The following is a 24,655-nucleotide window of genomic DNA, read 5'->3' as shown; positions in this document are numbered from 1 at the left end:
TTTTCCCCATCCAGTTGATTCTCCCTGTGGCTAAGTTCATGCAAGAAGAACAAGATGAAGACAATGACATGGTAAGAAGAAAGAATAACCTAGTTGAACTACAGCAGATCAGAGATCTGCTGGTTGAGAAGTCGAGAGCTCATCAGAAGAAAATCAAAACGACCTTTGACAGGAAGGCAAAAGTGGACAATTTCCAAGTTGGTGATTGGGTGCTTAAATGGAATGCATTTAAGGAAAAGAGTGGTAATCATGGCAAGTTTGACTCCTTATGGATAGGTCCTTTTGTCATCACTCAAGTTCAGCAGAACAATACATTCATTCTGCACAGTCTGGAAGGAGGAGATACTTTTGGTAGCCCAATAAATGGGCGGTTCTTGAAACTTTATTTTGTTTAAGGCTTTAAAGCTTTGTCATTGTAAATATGTTTTTTCAGTTTTTATTTTCATTACAAAATAGACTCCATGCCCAATGGAACACTAGAAGGAAGATTTGACTTGTTTCCAGGAAAGGCATTGATCTGTGATCCTTGAAACCTCACAGGGAGGATTTCATCCCTAGAAGGAGCCAGTATTAGCCTTGCTGGCAAAAGGCCCAAAAATGGATCCATTAATGCTCTTGAAATCTTCAATTTTTTCTCAAAGATCGTCCAATGATCAAAATCAAATTAAAGGAGAGCCCTTGGAAGGGCGGAAATACACTATCGGAGGCAAAAATGCTGGAAAACCATGAAAGAACCACAACCACAGTTTTAAACAGAGGAATGAACAGCCGTCGTTAGATCTAGCTGATCAACGACCCAAATCTAGGCAACTAATTGCAATCGGCCGAGCAGAAGGGAGAGTTTAAAATTGGGTGCATGACACCACCGATCAGCGATCGTCGATGATTGGATCGGCGGGTCACATCGGTAGGGAGCATATGTTATGTTATATAAAGGCTAGGGAAGCGAGTGACGCACGATTGCAATTTATCACATCGCAGATATCGCATCGGCAATATACCACGGGCGGGGCCTACGCACATACATATGGGCAACCCGACAAGCCAAACCCGATGACATTATAGTTGGGAATTCATAAATTTTGAGATCCGCGCCCAAGCAATTTTCAACATTTTTTGTGTATTTTTGTTGCTTCAACGAAATACAAATGGAAACAGGAGCAGTGTGATAGCGATGGAACCCGAACTCGATGGGTTTCCTGAATAAAAATATATAATCTTTGAAGTCTGCAGAAGGCCCGTTTTCAATGCTTTTTCACAATTTTGTGTGTTTTCATTGTTTAAACGAAATACGAATGGACCTTTGGCTAGTGCCGATTGTGATGAAGCCCGAACCCAAAAGGGTCCAAGAAGTGGAATATATGATATCTGAAGTCTGCCAAAGCCATTTTTTCATGCATTTTTCAGTTTTTTCGCATATTTCATTATATAAGGGAAATACACAAGCCAGGCCAAAAGCGACTTGCAATGGCGACGAGCGCAGACCTGATGGATAATTAAACCATATTTTAGGACTTTTGAAATCCAAAATACACAGAGAGGGCGGGATTTCTACAGTAGTGTTGTGTTTTTTGTTCATAACAAAACGCAGTCACTATCCACGTTTTAAAGGGATTTCATAGGCCCAAAGAGCCATTCCACTATATAACAGAGCCCGAAAAGGGAAAGAGAAGGGCCACAACACGCTGTAGCCCAAAACAGAAATATCAAGGAGCACAGACAGCGCAACAGCCATCATGGAGCATCTCCAGCACAAGAGAACGCCTAGACGACGCAACAAGCTATCAAAAATATCTGAAAATGGTTACTCTATTGTCATAAGCAGAAAACTCTGATCCCATGCTTGCCTAGATGATCCAAAATGGATCTTGAAACTCTCTAAGTCTTCATGAACTCTCTATAATTTATGCCAAAGATTAAAAATCTTGTGAAGATCAAGCTTATCAGAGGAATCCTCATGACAGTTGCTAACTGCGATTAGCGCGAATCAACGAGGGTCGTCGATCAAGCGCGCAGAGCGACGGACCATGGTAACACGCGTTGTCACGAATTAGCAAAGTCAGCGATGGTTTGAGTCAACGGGGGAGGAATCTGATATATCGCATATCGCAGGGCAAACCCCTCGAAGAAGGAGAGCCACATGCGCCCGGACCCGAAAAATCATGAAATGCAGCGGAAAGTGTTTCGGTTCCATCCGAGGCGGGATTCCACAGAAACCGGCAGGATATCGGAAGGGCTTCGAGCAGTAAGCGGTTTAGACCGAGTCCCGCCCGATGCCACACAGCGAGTGACACGCGTCCGACAGAAGAGAGAGAAAACCACTCACATCGGATGGGTAAACATCAAGCAAGTTATCTGCCGATATGTGCGATGACCATAGGATCTGAAGGATCCAGATCAACGACGAAGAGGCAACCCGATGGATGACCGGATCTGACGAAGTTATAAAGCAGATTGTGCAGGATTCTAAAGTCTAACATGGACAATGAGTTGGCAAAGATTCGTGTTTCGCAAGCATTCTTGGAGTAAACGGAAATAACGGTCGTTTCAAACGATCAAGTGTTTCCGATAAACCTAACACACTCATCTGTTAAAGGAATAGGTGGCCACCTCCCTATAAGGCGTTATGCAGTTACTGTAACCGCCGAAAGAAGGGATTCGAATAGACGAAGGTAGGGAACCAGAAAGCCGAGAAGCGGAAACGAACAGTCAGGAAGCAGATTAGCTTTAAAGCCACAGACTGACAAAGAGCAGAGGAGAGCAGCCCAGGAAGTAGTAAGCAGACCTGGAAGCAGAGAAACCAGAGCCGAGCTGACCTAAAGAAGCAAAGGCAGCAAGTGAGCCAGGGTTAAGACAAAGATAGAGAGAGTACTCCAGAGAGACTTGGGGGATCCAAGTACAGTCCTACTGATTGTATCTGTTGTGTGAGACTCAAATTGAGCTCATTGTAATAGGCAGAGCCACTAGAGGTTGGAGGCAGAGCCGCAGAGCCAGAGAGCTCTAATAGACTTCTAAAGAGCCACGAGGCTGCAGTGAAGTTGCAGCACAGCAGGAGATCGAATGATCGAGCTGTGGCTAGTTGTCTAAGTTGTGTCGAAGACAGGAGCAGGAGTTCCAGAGACAAACGCAGAATTATGAGGGAGTCAGAGAAGCCAGAGGTTCGGAAGCTCAAAGCACTAACTGAAGGAGTCAAGTCCAGAGAAGCCTATACATGTCTGCAGAACAAGGACAGCCAGGGGTAAGATGGCATTCTAAGCCCATTGGTTCAGCTGTAAACAAATGGAGTTAAGTGTAGCACTTGTAAAAGAATTGAAGCCATAATCCCAGAGAGCCTAATCGAGTTGATTAGAGCTCAAGGAGACATAGCCCAAGATATCAGGGTGAACTCCATACTATATTGTTGTCTTATGGGTTTGTTGAATCGCTGCTTTATTTACTGTTATTTGTGTTTCACATCAGCATAAGCAATCAACAGTCAAAACAAATACAAGCATACACCTATATTTTCAAAAATTTCTTAATTCTGCATTGATTAATCATTAAGACTTGGGAAAATTTAAAGCTTTGGAAGTGGGAGAGGCTCTTGTAAGTTAGACAAGAAGCCTAAGAGCCCCATTTTCAGATCACTAGAGGGCATCAAATCAGTTAACAATGCAGATCAGAGAGATTAGGACTCCGAGTTTCTTAGAGCTCAGGAGCATTGTAAACAGGGTATAAATAGTTGAAAGTAAGATGTAATAGAGGTTCAACTTCTGGAGATTGTTCCTTCTCTATTCCTTCAAACTTCTCATCTTCATTCTAGAAATATAAGCTTCTTTTGCTATTATATGTTTAATGTCTATTCTCTTTGTTGTTCTATGCTTTCACTTGAACAATTTGTTCATGTTTTCTTTTATTTCTAAGGCCAGATAACTGTCATCTTATCTCTGCTTTGATAAATTAGATTTGCAAGCTTCTTTTACTACCTGTAGCTGGTCATTCATATGTGTTTATGTATGCAATCTGCCGGTACAATTAGTGTTCTCCATCTATATACTGAATCTATAAATTATTGAGCATTAGTGGTCTAAAGCCTTGTATTCGTGAGAGTGTTCATGCATGTCTCGAGTGAGAATAGAGCTGAAATGGTTATCTAACTTGATCCAAACCCTCATTTATTCCAATAATTCAGAGAACAATATTGAAGATTATATGTTACCAGACATCTCCGATCTGCAACCTAGGAGAGTTTCTTGGAGTGATAACAGGCCCCACAACCAAACTCTGTCTATTTTTCCCCTGCTCAAATAGTTGCTGAAGTACCATTATGGCTCGAGAACCCATATGGAGATGAAGATTGTATGTTTCCTTTGTTGTCATTAGATCAGTCTAGAGGTCTCCAGGAGCATTCTGATGAACATGTTTTGCAGCAGTTTTTATCTGATAGTTCTTATATCGATTATCCTATTTCTTTTAATGGTTATCAACATGTGTTTAGTGATGAGTTTTAGGAAACTTGCCATCCAGTTGTCTTCACCTATTTTGCAGCAATGGAGGAAAGCCATGAACCCACCACAGAACCTGTAGAAATTTTTGAAGAAAAGATCCTACATATCGGTATGGGATTGACTGTAGAACAAAGACAACAGTTGATGAGTATGATTCGCGAACAATCTGGAGCTTTTGCTTGGGATTACTTGGACATGAGGGGCATACATCTAGACACTTGCATCCACCATATCTATACAAATGAAGATGAAACCTCTTCGGCAAACACAAAGGCGTATGAACCCAGCATTAAAATACATTGTCAAATATGAGCTTCGGAAACTTTTGGCTACAGATTTCATTTACCCCATTTCTGACAATAGGTGGGCGTCACCTTTGGTAGTGGTTCTAAAGAAGAACGGAAAATGGCATATCTGCGTTGACTACAGAGAATTAAACAAGGCCACATTGTGTGACTATTTTCCACTACCCTTCATTGATCAAGTCCTCGACACGCTTTTAGGTAAGAAGTATTTTTCTTTTCTAGATGGGTACAACGTTATAATCAAATACAAATAGCTGAAGAAGACCAAGAGAAGACTACTTTTACATGCCCTTGGGGTACTTATGCATATAGAGTCCTCCCCTTTGGTCTTTGTAATGCCCCCGCCACTTTTCAGAGAGTTGTACTTGCCATTTTCTCTGATTTGATCCATGACTATGTGGAGGTCTATATGGACGACTTCACAGTTTATGGAGATGACTTTTCACAGGCTTTGGCAAATCTAGAAAAAGTATTGATTCGTTGTCAAGAAGCTAATCTAGCCCTTAGTAGTGATAAATGTAAGATGATGCAAACTAAGGGGATTGTTCTAGGCCATCATGTGTCACTAGAAGGAATTCAAGTTGATCCAGCAAAGATCGAGGTAATCTCGCGTATCCCTATTCCTAGTTCACAAAAAGAGGTAAGAAGTTTTTTAGGGCACGCAGGTTATTATCGACGATTTATTGAGAATTTCACTAGAATTGCAGCACCATTATTTAAATTGTTAACTAAAGATGTTGACTTTGTATGGAATGTTGACTGTCAACAGGCTTTTTAGGTACTAAAGGAAAAGTTGTCCATTGCTCTGGTATTGAGAGGGCCAAATTGGTCCTTACCTTTTCATATTTGTACAGATGCTTCAGATACTGCACTGGGAGCGGTCTTGGGACAAAGGGAGGATAACTTTCCCTATGCTATTTATTTTGTTAGCAAAAATCTTTCTCTTGCTGAATTAAATTATACGGTTACTGAAAAAGAGTTGTTAGCAGTTGTGCATGCTATAGGAAAGTTTAGGCATTATATTACCGATTATGAGACATTTGTCCATACCAATCATTCTGCTGTTAGATTTTTAATGAATAAACCTATTACTAACGGTAGGATAACAAGATGGTTGTTGCTTTTACAAGAATTCAATATAATTGTAATTGATAGGCCTGGAAGGGATAACTTGGCAACTGACTTCTTATCTCATTTGAACATTGTGCAGGGAAGTATGCCAACACCATGAAGCATTATTTTCCATTTCTACTATTACTCCTCGGTTCAAAAATGTTGTCAATTATCTAGTATCAGGGAAATTACCTCAAAACATGTCAGCGCGAGAAAAACATAATATAGTGTAGCATAGTGCTAATTTCTCTTGGATCGAAGGGGATCTATTTTATACTGGGCCAGACTTGATTATGAGGCAGTGTGTGCGGAAAGATGAAAAGACTGATGTGCTGAGAGCCTGTCACAACGAGCCTTGTGGTGGTCATTTTGCCGATAAAAGGATTGCATACAAAGTTCTCCATACTGGATACTATTGGCCTACACTTTTTAAAGACGCCAAGAAGTTTGTTTTGAGTTGTGACGCTTGCCAATGGATGGGGAGACCAGTTGCCTCTGATGAAATGCCTCTTCAACCACAAATCGCCATTGAACCTTTTGAGAAGTGGGCATTGGACTTCGTAGGGCCCATCTCCCCAATGTCAAAAAAGAAAAAGTACATCTTGGTATGCATTGACTACGTCACCAAGTGGATGGAGGCTAAAGCATTGTATGCTGCCACTGAAAAGGCAATAGTAGAGTTTTTGTTCGAGGACATCTTTACGAGATTCGGTGTGCCTCGTGAAATCGTCACTGACTAGGGTACACAATTTACATCAAAGTTGGTCAAGGCACTCACGGAGCAGTATCAAATTAAGCATCACAAATCGACTCCTTACCACCCCTAGGCTAATGGGAAAGTGGAGTCCATGAACAAAGTTTTGGAATCCATCCTCACAAAAACTATTCAACTGCATCATATGGATTGGGCGGATAAGTTACTGGAGGCACTATGGGCTTACCGGATCACTTGGAGAAATGTGACAAGACACACACCTTATGAGTTAGTCTATGGTAAACAAGTGCTCTTGCCCATTGAGTTCCAAGTAAAAACATTCAGGATTTCCACCCAGTTGGGCATGAATCTAAATGAAGCTCAAGAGCAGAGGTTGATGCAATTGAATGAACTTGACGAAATCTGACAAGATGCCTACCATAGAACTACGTTGGTGCAGAGCCAAAGAGCTCGATGGCACGACAAATTTATCAAGAAGAAAGTCTTTCATCCAGGTGACTGGGCCTTGTTATATGATAGTAAGTTTAAGCATTTTAAAGGTAAATTTTCTACCAGATGGTTAGGACCATATGAAGTAAATGAAGTTTTTGATAACGGTTCAGTTCGTATTTGTATTATCGATGATGATAAGACTTCTTTTGTAGTAAATGGTCATCGGCTTAAAGTTTATCACAAACCACTTTCACGTGATCAGTTTTTGTAGGAAGTATGAAAGGATCCAAGGTTGGAGCTGATTCATGCAAATGACCAACCCCTTGCTGGTTCAGTTGATTAATTTCTTTATATTTATTTATGCATATATATATAAACCAGTGGGCTGTTATTTTTCATATTTACAGGTGGTTCTCCCCACAGCCCATGTAGAATAAAGGAGGAATTCACCAGGAGCAAGTTTATTCCTTTATCCAGGCCTGGTGGATTACTTATGGAAAAGGAATTTGTGGAGTCTTCTTTGGAGGCCTTCAAACTCTCTAAACATGAAGCTCTCGAGCATTGACTGATCCAGGCTCGTAAAATGATATGGATCAGTGTTAGTCTAGGGATTCCTTAAGTATATAGTTGTTCTTTTCCAAGCTCAAAGAAATGTTTACGGAAATGAAACCCCCTTGAGTCTACTATGGGCCGTTCAGACTCTCTAAACATGAATGCCTCAAGCACAAACTACTTTAGGCTCGCTAAAGCAATAAAGTAGTGGTAGTTTAAGGATCCTTTGGGCATTGAATTATTATTTTCCAGGCCCAAGGGAATAATTACGAAAAAGAAGCCCCCTTGGAGCTCTCTTTCCGGACATTTCCAGCTCCCTAAATAAGAAATGCCCCAGGCAGTTGTCATCTCAGGCCTGGTCAAAAACCATGAGATGATAGACAGGGTTCTAGTGCTATCCCACAGCAAATTTGATGCCAATTTGTCAAAAGAATTACAGATCTATGTTCTATTTCCTATGTTTAACTAGTTTTGTTCTCAAGTACTTAATGTTGGGCTAGAGTTTTCCTGAGAATCAGTTTGTTTCAAGATTCTAAAATATTTGTAATGATATGAATGTTCAAGTGCTAATCCTGACAGCAACACCATCAGTCTCTTAAAAACATATCAGTCTCTCAAAAATATGTAAACTCTGCTGCTAAAGCACCAAGAAGTCTTCTCAGATATTGGATCTCTCAGTTCACTGCAAAAATCATTGTTCTCTGCATAATGAGGAAACATGTTTCAACCGATGGACCTGGAAGGCATTCACACTATCTTCTATACCCAAGATCATTACAGTGACACAGGTATTGCACTTAACTTACCTAATTTGGTCTCGGATAGTTCTAATGCTCACCAAATGTAATTGTATTTTACCTAATTTCCTAAAAATATGGGCTCTATTCCTATTTCCACCCCCACTTCCTAACGTATTCCTGGATTTGATCGAACCACTTCCCATTTCGGCTTCCTCATGATTATGATCCATATCCTTTCCTCACATATATTCATAATTCGGGCATGATTTCCCTTGATGGGCACGACATACACCGATCTGTGGGTTGGATGCAGGGTATTATTCCTTAGAGTACGCACAAGTGTTAGTATGATGTGACGAGCAGTCTTTGGTTGAGGTCGATGCTGAGTCTATTCCATATCAACGGTCCTTTGTCAGCTTTTGTTCACATGTATGATGTCATAATGATGAACAATTGTCACCTCTCGCTCCAGAAGGTGGCCAGAGCATTATTGCTCTCGATGGCCATGACTCCAGCATGAAATACACATTCCTTTCTAAGTGCATTACCTTAAGTTCCATTCCCAAATTTTTAATTGCTACATCGTTTCTATTTATTCACAATCACTACATACGAATTATTCTCACTGCAGAGGTGTCTCGTAATTTCGATTGGGTGCTAATTGTGGAGTGACATTTTCTATAAGAGAGTCGGTTCGTTGGTGCAATTGATCACTTGTCTGTGCCAGCGAATTCTACAGGTGCACTCAGAATTTGACCATGGGAGCGGATAAGCACGAGCCAACATTTGGCCAGTTTTCGCGGACCCTTGAGTATCAGTCTTGTAAGGCGGTCATCGAAGAGAAAGGATGGACAGTTTTTCTCCAAAAGTTTCAGGGGTACAACGATGCAGTTGCTTTGGCCTTTGCCCAAACATTTGATGGGAAGAGAGCCAAAGTTGGAAACTTGCAACTCAAGATCACAAAGCAATCTCTCAGCAAAGCAATAGGGCTACCTTCAAGTGGGGAGCATTTCTTCAAGGGTAGCCAATTACACATTCCCAATTGTGCAGCATTTCTAAAACCGGCTTATCAGTCACTAAGTTGGGCCAAAGGAGTCTTGTGTACCTGCATTCAGGATCAATGGCATCCCTTGTTAACTATGATCCAGCGTTTCTTAACCTGTGAAGGAAGGTACGACATCATTTTTCTATATCATATCAGGCTCTTGATGCATTTTACAGAGGATTGCTCCATAAATATTCCCCATTTCTTGAAATTAAGCCTCCACAAGATGGCCAGGGGAGTGCAATCTGAGGGTAAGAAACCAAAGACTTCCCTCTACCACCATAGCTTGATTAAAATTTTGATTGTGGCTGAACTGAGTAAGAGAAAGAAGTCTTGGGAAGACTTTCTCATAGAGAACTTTCCAGGAGAAGAGACACAGGTCAAGTGGAGACAGAGGCCTATTGGTAGAACCTTGAAGTCTAGGAGGGAAACCCCTGCACCTACCTCACAAAGTACCCCTACTTCCCCCACTTCTCTTGCCCATTCTGTGTCACCTCCTCCCAATAATTTTAAAATTCCTAATCCCTCTTCTAGCCAGGCAGCTAAGCCTTCAAAAATACATTTAGAAAAGAAGCAAAAGGAGAAAAGGGGAAGGGAGACCTTAACCTCCACAATTGAGTCAGCTGAAATTCCCTCAACAAGTCAACAAAGTCATCAACCCAAGAACAAGGTTAGGAGAACCTTGTTTCCTGCTTACAAAACTTCAACTCCTACTATAGAAACTTCTATACAAGGTAGAAGAAGGACTCGAAGTATGAACAAACCTCCTCACACCCCATCTACATTTCGAGCTGCCAGTCCTCAACAAGTGTTTGTAACTTCATCTCTAGAGTTCGTTGCTCAATCTCCATTATCTCTCCCTCAGTCTCCTTCACCTCCATTGCAGTCCCAAATTCCTGATGACATTGCCCAGGATTTACACACTTCCACTCAGCCTTCAGCCAATCAAAAACAACAATTCTCTTCACCTAAACATAGTGTAAGTCAGATGCCTGGAGGAAGTCCTTCCCAACAATCCACAGCTCCAGCAAGGACACTTGTTTTTGAAGAAGAAGAGAACCTAAGAATTAAGTTGATCAGACTCCAGAAAAGGATTGGTAAACTCAAAGATCAGGCTCATAAATTTAAGGTACTATTTCACTATGTCAGAGGAGTGAATAATCAACTGTGTGATAGTAACTTGAGACTCTTTGCTCAAAATGATGCTTTGAAGAGAAAGAATAGACAACTTTTGACATGGAAAGAAGCCAGGACTCGTCCTGCAAAAAGGATCAATGCTAAAAAATTAGCCAAGCAGTTCACCAAATGTTTAGTGCTAGTGAAAAGAGGACTTGAAGTCTTGGTCAAGGCAACTGGCCTTTGACCAGACACTTAGGTGATTCAATCTCTTTTTGGTTTGAGATGCATGAGGACATGCATCACCTCAAGCGTGGGGGAGATGTTGGACTCTATTTTTATCTCTGCTCATACACCTTTCATACTACTTTTTGCCCTGTTTTAACCTACAGTTGAACTCTTTTCATGTCATTTTGACCTCCTTGTGCCTCGACTATACCAAATTCTCATCCAAGGAAAAAGCATTACAAATGGTGTTGTTTTAGCTATTTTGATGATCAATATTAGGTAGTTGAGTATGTGCTTGTTTGTTTACTAATCATTATGGGTGATAGATGTGAAGATTGGTCTCACAGGGACCCAAAACTTCTACATCAAAAGATAATTTTGCACTCAAAGAAGGAACTGTAGTTAAGGCAGCAATCCAGAATTGCACTCTAGGGAATTACACTTGAAGATTTGCACTTAAGGATGAGCAATATGGTCAACGTGACCTCATCAAATTAAACGAGGAAGATCGATACTTCTTATGAATAGCCAGCTTTTAGCTTCCAAAACATAATTATGTCTTATCATTTAGATCTTGTATAGCAAATTGTTGGTTGCTAAGCCTTGATTAGAATGGAAATTAGATTGGCATCTCCATGATTTGATTTTTACTAATTGTAATATGTAAACAGGATTATAAATCCTGTAGAAAACAATGTGGGAGGATATATACATGCATACATACTCAGGAATCTAAACTCTTTTGTTTTACTATTGTTCTACTAAGATTTATCAATGGAAATGATCTTTGCCTTGGTTTTGCATTGAAGAAGAAGTTGTGATTGCAAGAGCTTGTAAATGGTTGATATAGTTATCTGATCCTCTTCATCTTACTGTAAGTTTCATACCCAGTAGTGGCAAGGACCCACCACCACTGGGCAATTTAATCTTGTAGCTAGTAGTTGATTTGTTGCTTTAAGTTTTAATTCATTTCTTTGAATTGTTTTGAAAAGAATTTAAATCTAGTTTCCAACATTTCATTGATTCTGTTAATTTGTTTCCAGAGCATCTGAATCCATTTTGTTCATATAACAGCATTTTAGTATATCTTGTTTTGGTCTCTGAATGAGCTAGTTTTCATAAGGTTGGATTTGGTTATATGGCGAATGGGTAGATTAATTAGAATTTACAGTTGATTGGATTGAGCATTCACTACAAGTTGATCTCAGTAAAAACGCATTCCTTTGATTTCCCTTTTCACTTACCAAGAAATAGGCACTCTCTATTTTCAAAACGAATTAATGGTGAATGTAATGACCTCTGTTCACTTTGTCTTCAATCCAGCATGTTGATAGCCTCGGTTCTCTGCTTCTGATCTAAAACGCATTTCATAACCTCTGCGTGATTGTTCCATCCCTTGTTTTATTACCCTGTCGCAGCTTTGTTGGCATAATCCACCGTTGTGAGTGGGCTGAGTCCGTGAGTGGTTGACATCTCCACGGAAGTTCTGTTACACAGTAGCATTGCCCAATCGTGGGCATAACCCAAATCACAAGCCTGTACACATGCCTTTCTGAGTGAATTACACAACGATCATATAAATTCTTCCATAAAATCCCGATTACACATACTTATCTGAGCTTGAAGGACACTGAATGAATGTTGTATGTAAGGTTTATGCAGCAAGAGAATTAGAATTCAAAGTGTGGAGTATCGACTGATTGATCTCATAAGATCATTGAAACTTAACATAAAAATCCCGAAATTGTCAATTGAAATTTGTTTTATAATGATAAGCTAATAATCCTTGGAATAATTAAGTTGCTGAGATAGTTAATTCCACTCTCTATTTTCCATTCATAACTTGCAAACAAGAAGAGCATGTGTTAAGCCTTAAAAATTGATTTCCAGATCAAAGTTGAAGAATAGTTAGTTACTGGAGGACTGTTTTTGATTGATTAGATCATTAGAAGATTACTCTTAGCTCAAATTTCTATTGTTTTGAAACAGAGTATAGGTTTGGAGTGACATAGGTTCACCAGTTTTCATTGGTTTGATAAGAAGAGTTGGCATCTCATTTAGTTAGGTTTTCCTTTCATGATGGTTGCATGCAAGTTTATAGGTTGTATTTTGTTAAGCTAGGGTTTGATAGCAGATTGAAGTTATTGTATCCTTTTAATTTCAGACATGGGATTTAGATTTGTATGGTACTTAGTCAAACAAGCAAGATGATTGAAATAGGTTTTTCTTCTGAGTTGCGCCCAAGAGTGAAGCTTATCATAAAGTCCTAAAGATTTAAAGTTATCTTTGAAAAGTTTAGTTTCAAGTCTACTTGCCTTTCGAACATGCTTGAAGTAAATTAGAATTTGCAACCTTTCATTCAAAAGTAGCATAGGTAACAAAATTAGGGTTTCTTAGGGTTTTTATGGGATTTGAGTTATTTGATAAAGTGTTTTAATCAGAAGTCTTTTTCTTAGCATATATCTCGTGATTCAGATTGGGATTTCATTTAAGTATAATAGTTTTAAAGTACAGATTCATTAAGAGTTTCAAAGTTAAAATTTGATTATTGATTCTACTTGCTAGAATTTGATGAATTGTGTGCTAGATTCAGCTAAATCATTTTATAAAGGAAACCATTAGAACTCTGACCAAGAACTGAATTTAGAAAGTGCAGTACAACTCGTGTTTACGAGCCCGGATTGACATATAGATGCAGGAGAATTAATACACCCATTAAATCTCCCAACATTATGTTGCCTTCAATTGTTGTTCATGATGTTGCTCACTGCGTTGACGCTGCTTAATGTCCTTGTCCACAAACAACTTGATGTCTTTGTGAGTAGGCAAGCTCATAGACACTTGATCGACTGCATCCCCAAGCATTATCTGAATGGTGTCTTCGTCTCTGCTCTCCTGAAATCCATTGTACCTGTACTGCTGAGAGGCAGATGAACACCTGCAGTGCTTGGAGACATGGAAACACTCATAGCAAGCAAACTGTCAGTCGAAAACCAGAGTGAACATGAGAACTGACTTGCAACATACCTGGGTGAATGATCATGAAGGTTGCGCAATTTCGGTCGGGAGGTCGAGAGACCGACTGCCAAGACTGCACAAAGCATAGTCCACGCTGTTGAGAGATTAACTCCCTACTGGAACTGTGCAATGCACAGTCCAGTGTCACTGCTGACTGCTGGGATTGCACATTGCGTAATTCCAGCTGGGAAGGATTGCTGGCCCAGGGACAGATTTGTGCAATTTTTTGGGCCAAGCAGCCATTGACCTCCAGAAATGCGCAATTCAGTCCAGGAGGCCAGTGTTAGGCAAGAATGTGCAAATCTGGAGAGGAAGGTGAGCCTTCCTTCCCCAGATTGTGCAATGCAGTCTTGGTGGGGGCAGAGCCTTGGCCAAGGTTGGCCCAACTCGCCGACGGGCAACTGAAAGCAAGTCGATGAAATGCATGGCGACACTAAGTGATAGCAGAAGTGATAAGCAGTGCATGCAAAACATGAATGGAAGATTCAGCAAACAGATCAACATGCATGTGGGTGAGGTCATTCGCCAATTAGGCGAACGTCCGTGCAAAACAATTTCATGGATGCAACACCAATGAGATAGCAACGAAAATTGAAACAGAGCTAGGACAAGCTAGAATACATGTAAACGACAGCAGGCATTCAAAGAAATCAAGCAAACAGCACTCACACAAGCGAATACACAAAAAGCGACAGAAATGCAGCACAAGGCATGGGAAGCGAGCTTACCCCAAAACAACTGAGCTGAATGTGTCGACTGCTCCTAGATGTGATGTGGGATGTCAAAGCTACAAGGTTGATGTGAGGAATGAGCTCTGCAGCGTCCGATTGATGAGTTTTGATAACATCGAGGTTGTGACGTGCATGCCACAAATCTAGGGGAAGCGACACTTGGAGGGAGGTTTCTGAATTGTTCCTTGCATGTAACCTCCAACTGCTAAACATAGATCCTTGAAACAAGGGATGCATTTGCATGCTGCCTTGGGAGAAACAACCCATGCATGCAAGTCTGTTTTGCTCAGTCCTAGAGGGAACCGGTCAACTCAACTGCACATGCAAGAGACTTCTTGACTGCTAGAGAAAAATGCACATTTCTCGTTGGGAACTTGGTTGGTTGCCCATGAAATTTGCGCAATTTCTGGATTGAGCAGCTGACTGCTGCCTAGATTTGCGCAAATCCTGGGCTAAACAGCCTGTTGTTGGGAAAATTTGCGCAAATCGTACTGGGAGGGTTGGCTGGTAGGATTACGCAATCTTGGAGCCCAACAGGCTGTCAGAGAGGATTGCACAATTTCTGGAGAGAAGGCTGGTTGTCGTCCAAAAATGTGTAATTTTCAAGGGGAAGCTGCTCAGCCTGCAGTTGGACCAAGTCTAGGTGAACAGCCTGTGAAGGGAAAAGATCAAACTGTGATTGACAAGCTGCCTTTGAGCAAGAAAGACACTGAAGCCTAAGGACTTGACGAAGCAAGGCAAGCTGTTGTAAAGGTTGGTAGGGAGACTCCAAAACAGGCTAAGGCAAAATTTTGGAGGGTGGTTGTAGCCGTTACAACATATATATATATATATATATATATATATATATATATATGAGTAGAGATTTCTTTGAAGGAAACGAGTATAGCAAAAAGAGATTTATACTCCTACATAGTTAATTGTTCATTACATGTTTCTTAACTTGGTTTGATATTCTCTACTCTCCTCTAACTTATCTTTTATGATCCCCCCCACCTTCTTTATTGTTGTCCCTACCTAATTCCAATTGCCTGCTTGAAAAAAATCTCCATGCCAGCACAATTTATTTCTTTAATGTTTGGTCCCTTTTCTTGTGGACTTGCCCAAGAGGAGTATGGGCTTGTCCTCCCTTTTGGGGAATCCCATACACTTCCTCTAACTTCATAAATATGCGGTCTGCTCCATTAAAGTACACCAATCAACCTGTGGCTGGTATTAAGTAACTAGTTTCCTCCAATTTCCCAAGCAATCTCCTCCTCAAAGATCTAGAATCTATGTCCCATTTCTCAACCAGTTAATTATGCTTACATTTCCACAATTCAATTTACAACAATGTTTATTAAATATTTACAAGAGGGGTTTAACCAAAAAGGGTTATCACATTTCTTGGCACATGTTTTGACATATTCTTGAAAATTCTCTTTCTTGGAGGAGTTTGGGGAGCTTGTTGGAGCATTTGACATGGCCCTCATCTACAGGATGTGTCACACCTTATTTTGCTATTAAGAGGTTGATGCATAACAAACTCTATTATTTTATTATTGTTGACTTGTCTCATGGATTTGATTACTTGAGGGCATTATTATATTTGTTTCCTTAGTTATTCTATTGTTTGTTCTTGGATAAGAGTGTGGATCTCAACAACTCATTGCTACTTTTAGTAAGAAAGTCATTTAGACGGATAGTTTATTATTATTCCTTGGAGAGATAATAGATATAGGAAAACAAATACTTCTTTATTGTTGAGGAGATAAAACTCAAACCTTAGGATTTTCTCTACCCATTTGTACTCATGGTTGGATTTGCAAGGATTTATCGCCTCTTTGGGCTCTATTGAATATCTAATAGAAAGCTTTTGGATATTGTTCAGTTATTTCTTTTAAATGTAAGGTAATATTTGTGATCTCTAATTGTTGTTGAACATTATGTATGTTAGGAATGACTTGTTAAAAACATGTTTGGGAAGCCATAAGGAAGGGTATATTTACCATGCTAGAAGAGACTTGTGTGAGAATCTTCCCTCTTTTCCCCTTTAATGTTCTATTAATAAATGTTTAGCTTTCTTTTAGCAAATCCTTGTTCATTATAGGACACACCATCATAGCATCGTTTGAGTGTGGCACCCTTAAGCCCCCTCCAAGTGTATTTCTTCAGTATTTAACAATACAGTAAGGTGTGTTGTTACATTGCTCTACTCGTATTAACTATTTACAAATTGCTCTCTAAGTGTAGCCCCTTACGGGATCGGACTACTTCTTTGTCCCCCATCACCTTCTTTATTTTCCATTGTTACAGCTTATTCGTTTTGCTTAGTAATCTCTTCAAATCACCTTGAACCTTATTGTCATAAACTTAGCATTCTTGTTTTGGGAAAACCTTCCCTTTCTCGGATAAGAGGTAGCTTAAAGTGAGAGTGAAAGTTATTGAAGTGATAGTTTGTACCGCCTCTAAGTTGTCCTCCTATTTTCGCTATGTGCTTGAGGACTTTTATACATATAAATGAGATTTCGAAACGTAATATATTACATCTCCATGAAGCTACGTCAAGAGAAGAATCGATGTTGTGATCTAGTACATCCCTTGATGTTCCTAGTAATCAAAAGGTTGAGTTATTTGGTTGGCTAAATCATGTGGAAATTTAGCAGCTCTTTTTAACATAATAGTTGGCTGATTGGTTACTCGATGCTTATGTTAAGTGGTTGTGAAACTTTGAGTTATTTGATTGGCTAAATCATGTGGAAATTTAGCAGCTCTTTTTAACATAATAGTTGGCTGATTGGTTACTCGATGCTTATGTTAAGTGGTTGTGAAACTTTGATTATTTCTTACCACCTTCTTGAGTTGTAAAATTAACATTTGAGACATCGTATTCAATAAGCTTTGTTGCTTGTCATCGCGTTGTTACTAGATTTCTTTATGCACCAGCTTTAGTTAGGAAGTAATCTCTTCTCCCCTTTCAGCAGTTTGGTTTCTTCTTCATTATCTTGTTTTTCCTCCTGTTTTTGCCCAGTGGATGTGAGCACAGGTCATTAAAAAATCATACATAACAATTGCATATTCTAAAAAGCTTTCATCACTGATTTCAAAGTCACATTCGATGTTTATGCATCACTTGTATAGTTAAAAATTACCTATACAAGGTTATGATCACTTGTATGAATGGAATAGCTATTTATTTATGCATCACTTGTATAGTTAATAACTTAATTGTTATGTAGCTAAACTATCTCAAGACTGTCTCTGGTTGCTGCATGATCTAATGTAAATTTATTTATCGATATTCAGCCATCCGTCAGGCTTATCCTACCATGCGCTCGATATTTAGGAGAGCTTATGTATCTCTTATTTCCGATTATTGTCTTTGTGCAGTACATTGTTGTTGGTTTTTTCTAAATGTTCATATAAACCTGAATGCTATTTTGCTAAGAACTCCTTGGATATTCTGTTGGTTTTTTCTAAATGTTCATATAAACTGCCTGAATGCTATTTTGCTAAGAACTCCTTGGATATTCTGTTCTATGCAGAAGCCAGACCAGCATTTGTGGTGATTCTCTCAGCATGTCAAAAAGTTTATAGACTCCCACCTTAAATACATCTTATCCTGGATCTATCAAGTGCCCAGAAGGAATCATCTCTCTTGAGGGGCAAACCTTTTTAAGGGTATAAATAATAAATACTAGAGGTTTGCATATTGAGGGATTTGATCCCAAGGTTGTATAAAGTGGGAGGGAAGAAAGAGAGTTGTGATTAATTCTATGATCTGAATTTTTTCTATTTAAATAAAAAATTCAACAAGTTTTATTTCCCAAGATCATAAGGAAGTCATTCACCTAGGGTCTTGAGAGATTTTTTCAACATGGTATCAGAGTTGGGTCTTTGATTTAAGTTTCCAAGTATTTACAACAGTAGATCTGAGTTACAGCAGCAGACCTATAAAATCTGCAGACTAGCGATTATTTTTGTTGGGTACCTGAAGGACTAAGGACATTTCCAGGGTAGTTTGTTTATATCTAGGAAGATGGCAGCAGCAAGTTAGATTTGATGACAGATTAGATGGAGCCTCCAATTTCTTTTCATTGAATGCAAGGGTTACATTTCTATTGGAGGAAAACAATCTCTGAGATATTATTGAGCATGTAGTGCCATCCCTGACAGATCCACAATAGTTGGCAACCAGAAAGAAGGTTAAAGCCAAGCGGTTGATCTTGGATGTAGTGAAGGATCACTTAATTCCTCACATTTCCAAGAAAAGTACAGCCAAGGAAATGTTTGATGTCCTGGTAAGTCTCTTCCAGGGCAAAAACATTAATAAGAAGATGATCTTGAGAAACAAGCTTAGATCCATAGAGATGTTTAAATCTAACACATTTACTAGTTACATCATGAGGATCACTCAAATTAGTGATTAACTTGCAGCATTTAAGAAGAAGGTGGAGGACGTTGAGCTACTGAACATGGCATTGAACCATTTCCCAAGCTCCTGGGAACCATTTGTCTAGGAATTTTATGCTCGCGAGAAACGTTCAAACTTCAAGAGACAGTGGGATGATTATATTCAAGAGGAAACTTCAATGAAAGTCAAACGCCAGCGAGAAGAGAGGTGACAAGAACTAGCTCTAATTGGCCAAACAAGGAAGGGCAAAGGAAATGATTCTAGTAAGAGTAAGGGAAAGAATGAGAAATTGACCTCACAGCCACAAAAGAAGGACATGAGTAAACTCAAGTGCTTAATTTGTCATAAGTTGGACATAATGCATCAAAGCATCCAGAAGAAGGGAAAAAAGAAGCAACGACAGACACAGGTGAGCAGAATCTCAGATGAGTGAGTTTGCCGCAAAGTTCAAGAAGGATTTCTCATTGGTTTCTTGCCTTTCTATGAACGCAATTCCAAGGAATGCATGGTATGTAGACAGTGGGGCATCTCGTCATATGACATGAGCACGACAGTTGTTTACAAGTCTAACAAAGCAGGACTCAGCAATACATGTGGAGCTTGGTGATGATGCCAAGTGTTCAGTAGCTAGAGTTGGTTTAATTTCATTCCAACTCAAGTCAGGTGGATCTTTGTACATGACGGACGTGTTGTTTTTTTCAGGGTTCAGTTATGTTTATACAGAAGGGGCAGCATGTGTGGTGAAACCATGTTTTCAATACTTGGTCAATTTTGCTTCAAGTTTTAACAAGATATACTAAAAGAATCACAGGAAATCCTTCTCTGCCCCAAGGTGCTTATTTTCTTGAGTCAATGATAAGTTCCAATTACAAAGACAATTGACCAAGTACAACGCTTGCAAATCCTATTCCAATAGGAAATTCAACACTACCATACTGAGAGCCTATACAAAATCATCAGATGTTATCTTAAACTTTAGAGTCCTCTCTATTCATAAATGAAAATGTTATATCCGCAGAAAAGGTTCCTTATAGTCATGCTTTGGAGTTTTCATCTTTATAAACCTTCAAAACAGCAAGATAGAAGTCAGCCTCGTCACTAAAGCTAATAAGTTGTAAAGGATATCTTCGTAGAACCTTTTCCAATTCCAGTCGGTCGGGCAAATCACCAGTTATAACATCTGGATTGTCTTTCTTGTGTACCCTTAACTGATCCCTGCCTTGAGTGTCACTGATAATCAATCTAGCACCTGCAGAGACACAGAAGGTATTTAAAGTTTACATCTCAAGTTTAATCACTTATATTTTTAATATGTGCTATAATGTACTTTCTGTAATACGTCTATGATCGTCAACATAGGATCGATTTGAGTTTTGGCAACATTGGGCTTACGACCACTACAACAGAAGAGACCTTTTGCAGAAGCAAAGCAAGAAATATATTTATAGATTATAAGTGTATAGTTCTGGATATATTACAATTGTTAGCTTCCGTGGTTGCTCAGAACCTATTCTCCATTTTCTTTCAGCTGTATGAGCGCTTAGTATGTGCAGAGGAGTTCTCCATTCATCTTCAAAAGTTGAGCACTTAGCTTGGACAAACAGTGCACCACCATGGGATATCTTCTAAATTTCCTGGCGGACACACTTATTTGAGTAGTTATATAAACTAGGAACGCGGTAGGCCACATGGAAGGCAGACACACTTATTTGAGTAGTTATATAAACTAGGAACGTGGTAGGCCACATGGAAGAGCATGCTGGACACATGTTGGCATGTACCTACCCATTCTTAGCACATGTGAGGTGCACTACTTGAGTAGCTATATAGTATATAGAGAAGTATGTTAGGCATGCAGAGGAGTTTGGTACATGTTGGCATGTGCCTACCTATTCTTGGAAGTTGGCACATGTGGGGGTGCACTACTTGACTAGTTACATAAGCTGTAAATATTTTCCGAGCCTAGATAACTGCTGTCCTTATGATCTACATATGGAGGTGCACTACTTGACTAGTTACATAAGCTGTAAAAATTTCCGAGCCTAGATAACTGCTGTCCTTATGATCTCAATTAAACAAGTAAATTGCTGAATTTAATTAATACAGAAATCAAATTTTAGACCATAGCATCAATCACAAAAAAGCTAGAAATTAAATAGCAGAAGTATAAAAACAATTTCAAACATACACAAGTAATTTCTCCTTCAAATTTAATGTTTCATTCCTTCGAAAAACTTACAAGAAAACCTCCAGTGTACTAAAACCAAGCAGCTGCAAGGTAAAAAATTCAACCCTAAACTGATCTGTATGGCCTGCTTGAAAAACAGAAAACAGCAAAAACCGATTGCATGGCTGTAGAGCCTCACCGTACAGACTGTGTGGCTCTGTCCATACCACTATACAGCCGGTCAATACGACTGTATAGACCTGTCCATACATCTGTACGAAGTGTACAAATCCACACGACTGTTTAGATCTGCTCTGTCCGGCCTCTGCTTGCTGTCCCGAGCCACCGTACAGACCGTTTGGCTCTGTCCATACCACTGTACAGCCAGTCAATACGACTGTATGGACCTGTCCATACATCTGTAGGAATTTACAGGGTAAGTTCCTCAGATAGAACACCAAAGGACACCGCTCACAAACAGATCACAGATCAATACACCAGTATTCTTGATGTGGTTAAAACCCTCAAAGAGGGAAACAGTCCATGACCTAAGCCAACGTGGCCACTTCAGGCAATTTATTAATAAAACAACAAAAATTACATAAGCTTCTCTCATGAACGGTCACCCTACAAATGTCCCTCTATGCTCTTTAAATAGAGATCATGGACCAATCGGGTGTTAAGCCATGGATCAAGTGTCGGTAATACCGAGGAGAGAATGAACCGTCGGATCACTTCATGTCTAGAACATATCGTGACCATCAGATTGTAAGTTACAAATGTACATAGTAAAGAAACACACTTTACCTAACTCTACACTAGACCAAGTTATGCTTAACTATTTCCTATGTGTCGGAATATCCTAACATCTCCCCTTAAGAACAACCTACTGGATTTATACAAATAGACTCCAGCCTTGTATGTCGGCTTAAGAAATAGCTTTATGGTCTCAAGCAAGCCCCTCGAGCTTGGTATGCCAAAATGGATAGCTTTCTTTTAAACACTGGTGTAGAGATCTGTGATATGTTTGTGAGCGGTGTCCTTTGGTGTTCTATCTGAGGAACTTACCCTGTAAATTCCTACAACATCTGTACGAAGTGTACAAATCCACATGTGTATAGATCTGCTCTGTCCAGCCTCTGTTTGCTGTCTCAATCCATCCCTTTCCTGAATCCCTGTTTTCTCTCACTCTCTCGCTCACTCAATCTGTTCAACTATATGTGAACCTTCTATATCTTTATACTTTTTGTTGAAACCAAAACTTAACCTATTTTTTAGATTAATTGCAGTCTAAGTCATGCATACATGAAATACATTTATTTTAGACTTAATAGCTAAATATAAGACTTTTCACTTTTTTAACTAAAGTGGATTCAAAAATAGAATTACTTTCCAAAATATCTCGAACTACTTCTCACATGTTCACAGTAAACCTCTACAAAAGTTCTTGTCTAAGCTACATTTCTCAATACTCACTCTTAGCAAGAAAGGAATTCTACACCAATCCAAGTCTATCTTTCAATGCCTCAAACTTTCCTTTTGCCAGGGGCTTGGTTAAAATATCAATTACCCACTAATCTGTAGGATTAAATTAGAGCTTCATTGTTCCCTTCTAAACCCTATCTTGTATGAAGAGATATTTGATCTCTATATGCTTGGACCTATCATGAAACACTAGATTCTCAGAGAGTTTGATACAACTCTGATTATCACAATAAATGGAGATGGGATCCAACTCCTAATTAAACAATCCTACAAGTAACTTGTGAAGCTAGATGGCCTCACAACTAGCAATATTGGCTGCCATGTATTATGCCTCTACTGAGCTAAGTGCTATGGAAGTCCACTTCATGTTGAACCAAGATAATATCATTGATCCCAAGCTAAAGCAACACCCTAATGTGCTCTTCTTGTCTCCTCCATTAGCCGCCCAATCTGAGTCGAAATAACCTTGCAGCTTCACTTCACCATCTCCAAGATATCTCAAACCATACTCCAGTGTGCCCCTTAAATACTTGGGCACACATTTTGTTTTTGCCGAATGCTCTTGCCTTGCCTCCACCATGAACCAACTCAAGGTATTCACTACAAAGCATATATCTCACTTGGTGTTGACCAAATACATCAAGGACCATATCAATTGTATATACATCATGGGATCCACCAACTCTGAATTTGATATTGTTTCCTTCTTCATATTAGTGATCATGGGTGTGGCCTTAGATTTGCAATCCTCCATCTAAAACCTCTTCAAGTTCTCAATTGCATACTCAACCTGCCTAAGGAAAATCTCCCCTAGTTTTTGCCAAACCTCCAATCCCAAGAAGTAATGCATCATCACAATGTCCTTCATCTTGAACTTAGCTATCATGTCTTCTTTGCACCTTGCAATGAGCTTCTCTACACCTAAAGAAACAAGTCGTCTACATACAACACCAAAATGAGCAAATAAATCCCAACAAATATATAATATAAGTAAGAATCCACTTCATTTTTGGTGAAGCCCATACTCTACAGATATCCATCAATCTTAGATTCTAGAATACCATGCTCTCAGTGTTTGCTTGAGTCCATACAAGCCCTTCTTAAGCCTACAAACATGGGACTCCTTCCCATTTACCTCAAATCCCTTAGGTTGCTCTATGTACACTTTTTGTAGGTTTTAACCCTATACAATAATACCTGCAAATAGATTCTTAAATAAATAGAAAAAGATACAATGGCAATCACAGAAAATATACACAGAGATTTTTCTCTTGGAACCCAAAACCGAGAAAAACAGATTGATTTTTCATTATATTCCTTTCATTGTTACAATACATTAAATGCATGTCGTAGCATTCATAAACCACCAATCCATTAACCTGGGATTAGGATAAAACCATAGTTCCTTTGACCAAATCTACAAAACCATGGGAAAAACCACCATGCACCCGAAAACCACGGACACAAAAAACCACCCAAAAAAAATTCTAGGGCCTACCCCAAACCCCATGCAAGGGGGCTACTTCCCCCCTGTGAGCCCCCCTGTCGCTCCCAACGCAACGTATTGCGCATGGGGATATTCGTGCAAAGAATATGACACATACCCAACAAATTTTACCTCAATGATCCCATTAAGGAAAGTTATCTTCACATCCATTTGATGTATCCTCCATCCCACAAATGAAACTAAAGACATAACTGCTCTAATAGAAGCGTACGTATCAACTGAAGCAAATGTCTCATCATAGTCCACTCCCTCTTTATGGGAGAACCCTCTCACCCCAAATATTGCTTTGAACTTCTCAATGTTGCCATCTAATGAATTATTGATCTTGTACACCCATCTGGAGCACACTACTAACTACTCCTTCGATTATGGAATTATGTCCCAAACATCACTCTTCATGCTAGACGTGTACTCCATCATGGCATGCTGCCATACCTAGCAATCTGTTGTCTCCTGAAAACTGGAAGGCCTATGATCTAAAATTGTGCTCATCAATGCCATGCATTTTGGAAACTTCTTCGAAGGTCTACTCTCTCTAAATGTGCTACTAGATGTCTCAACATACTCCTAGGCATCCCTCAATGTCTAAGTGAACCATCGAGGTCTCCTAACAGAAGTGGA

At 39.5% G+C, this 24,655-nt stretch overlaps 1 protein-coding gene across 2 annotated transcripts in view; it reads right to left on the bottom strand.

The window, feature by feature from the left end:
- Positions 1–19,680: 19,680 nt before the first annotated feature.
- LOC149224308 (uncharacterized) overlaps positions 19,681–24,655 on the bottom strand; it is a 119,879-nt gene continuing 114,904 nt past the window's right edge. Inside the window, exons 2-3 of one of the 2 annotated variants that reach the window (XM_089383521.1) lie at positions 20,044–20,124; positions 19,681–19,939 (exon numbers count right to left, since the gene is read on the bottom strand). In XM_089383521.1, coding sequence (XP_089239647.1) covers positions 19,932–19,939; positions 20,044–20,124 — 89 coding nt within the window. In that variant the 3' untranslated portion in view covers positions 19,681–19,931. Of the gene's footprint in view, positions 20,125–24,655 lie in introns of both variants that reach the window. The other variant, XM_089383519.1, reaches the window with a different exon arrangement.

This window comes from Pinus tabuliformis, chromosome Q (genome assembly GCF_031772625.1).
Source record: "Pinus tabuliformis cultivar Carrire ecotype Pingquan chromosome Q, CPIR1, whole genome shotgun sequence".
Taxonomy (NCBI): Eukaryota; Viridiplantae; Streptophyta; class Pinopsida; order Pinales; family Pinaceae; genus Pinus; species Pinus tabuliformis.
Note: the sequence above shows the minus strand (reverse complement) of the source record. Positions and strands in the feature narration are given on the sequence as shown.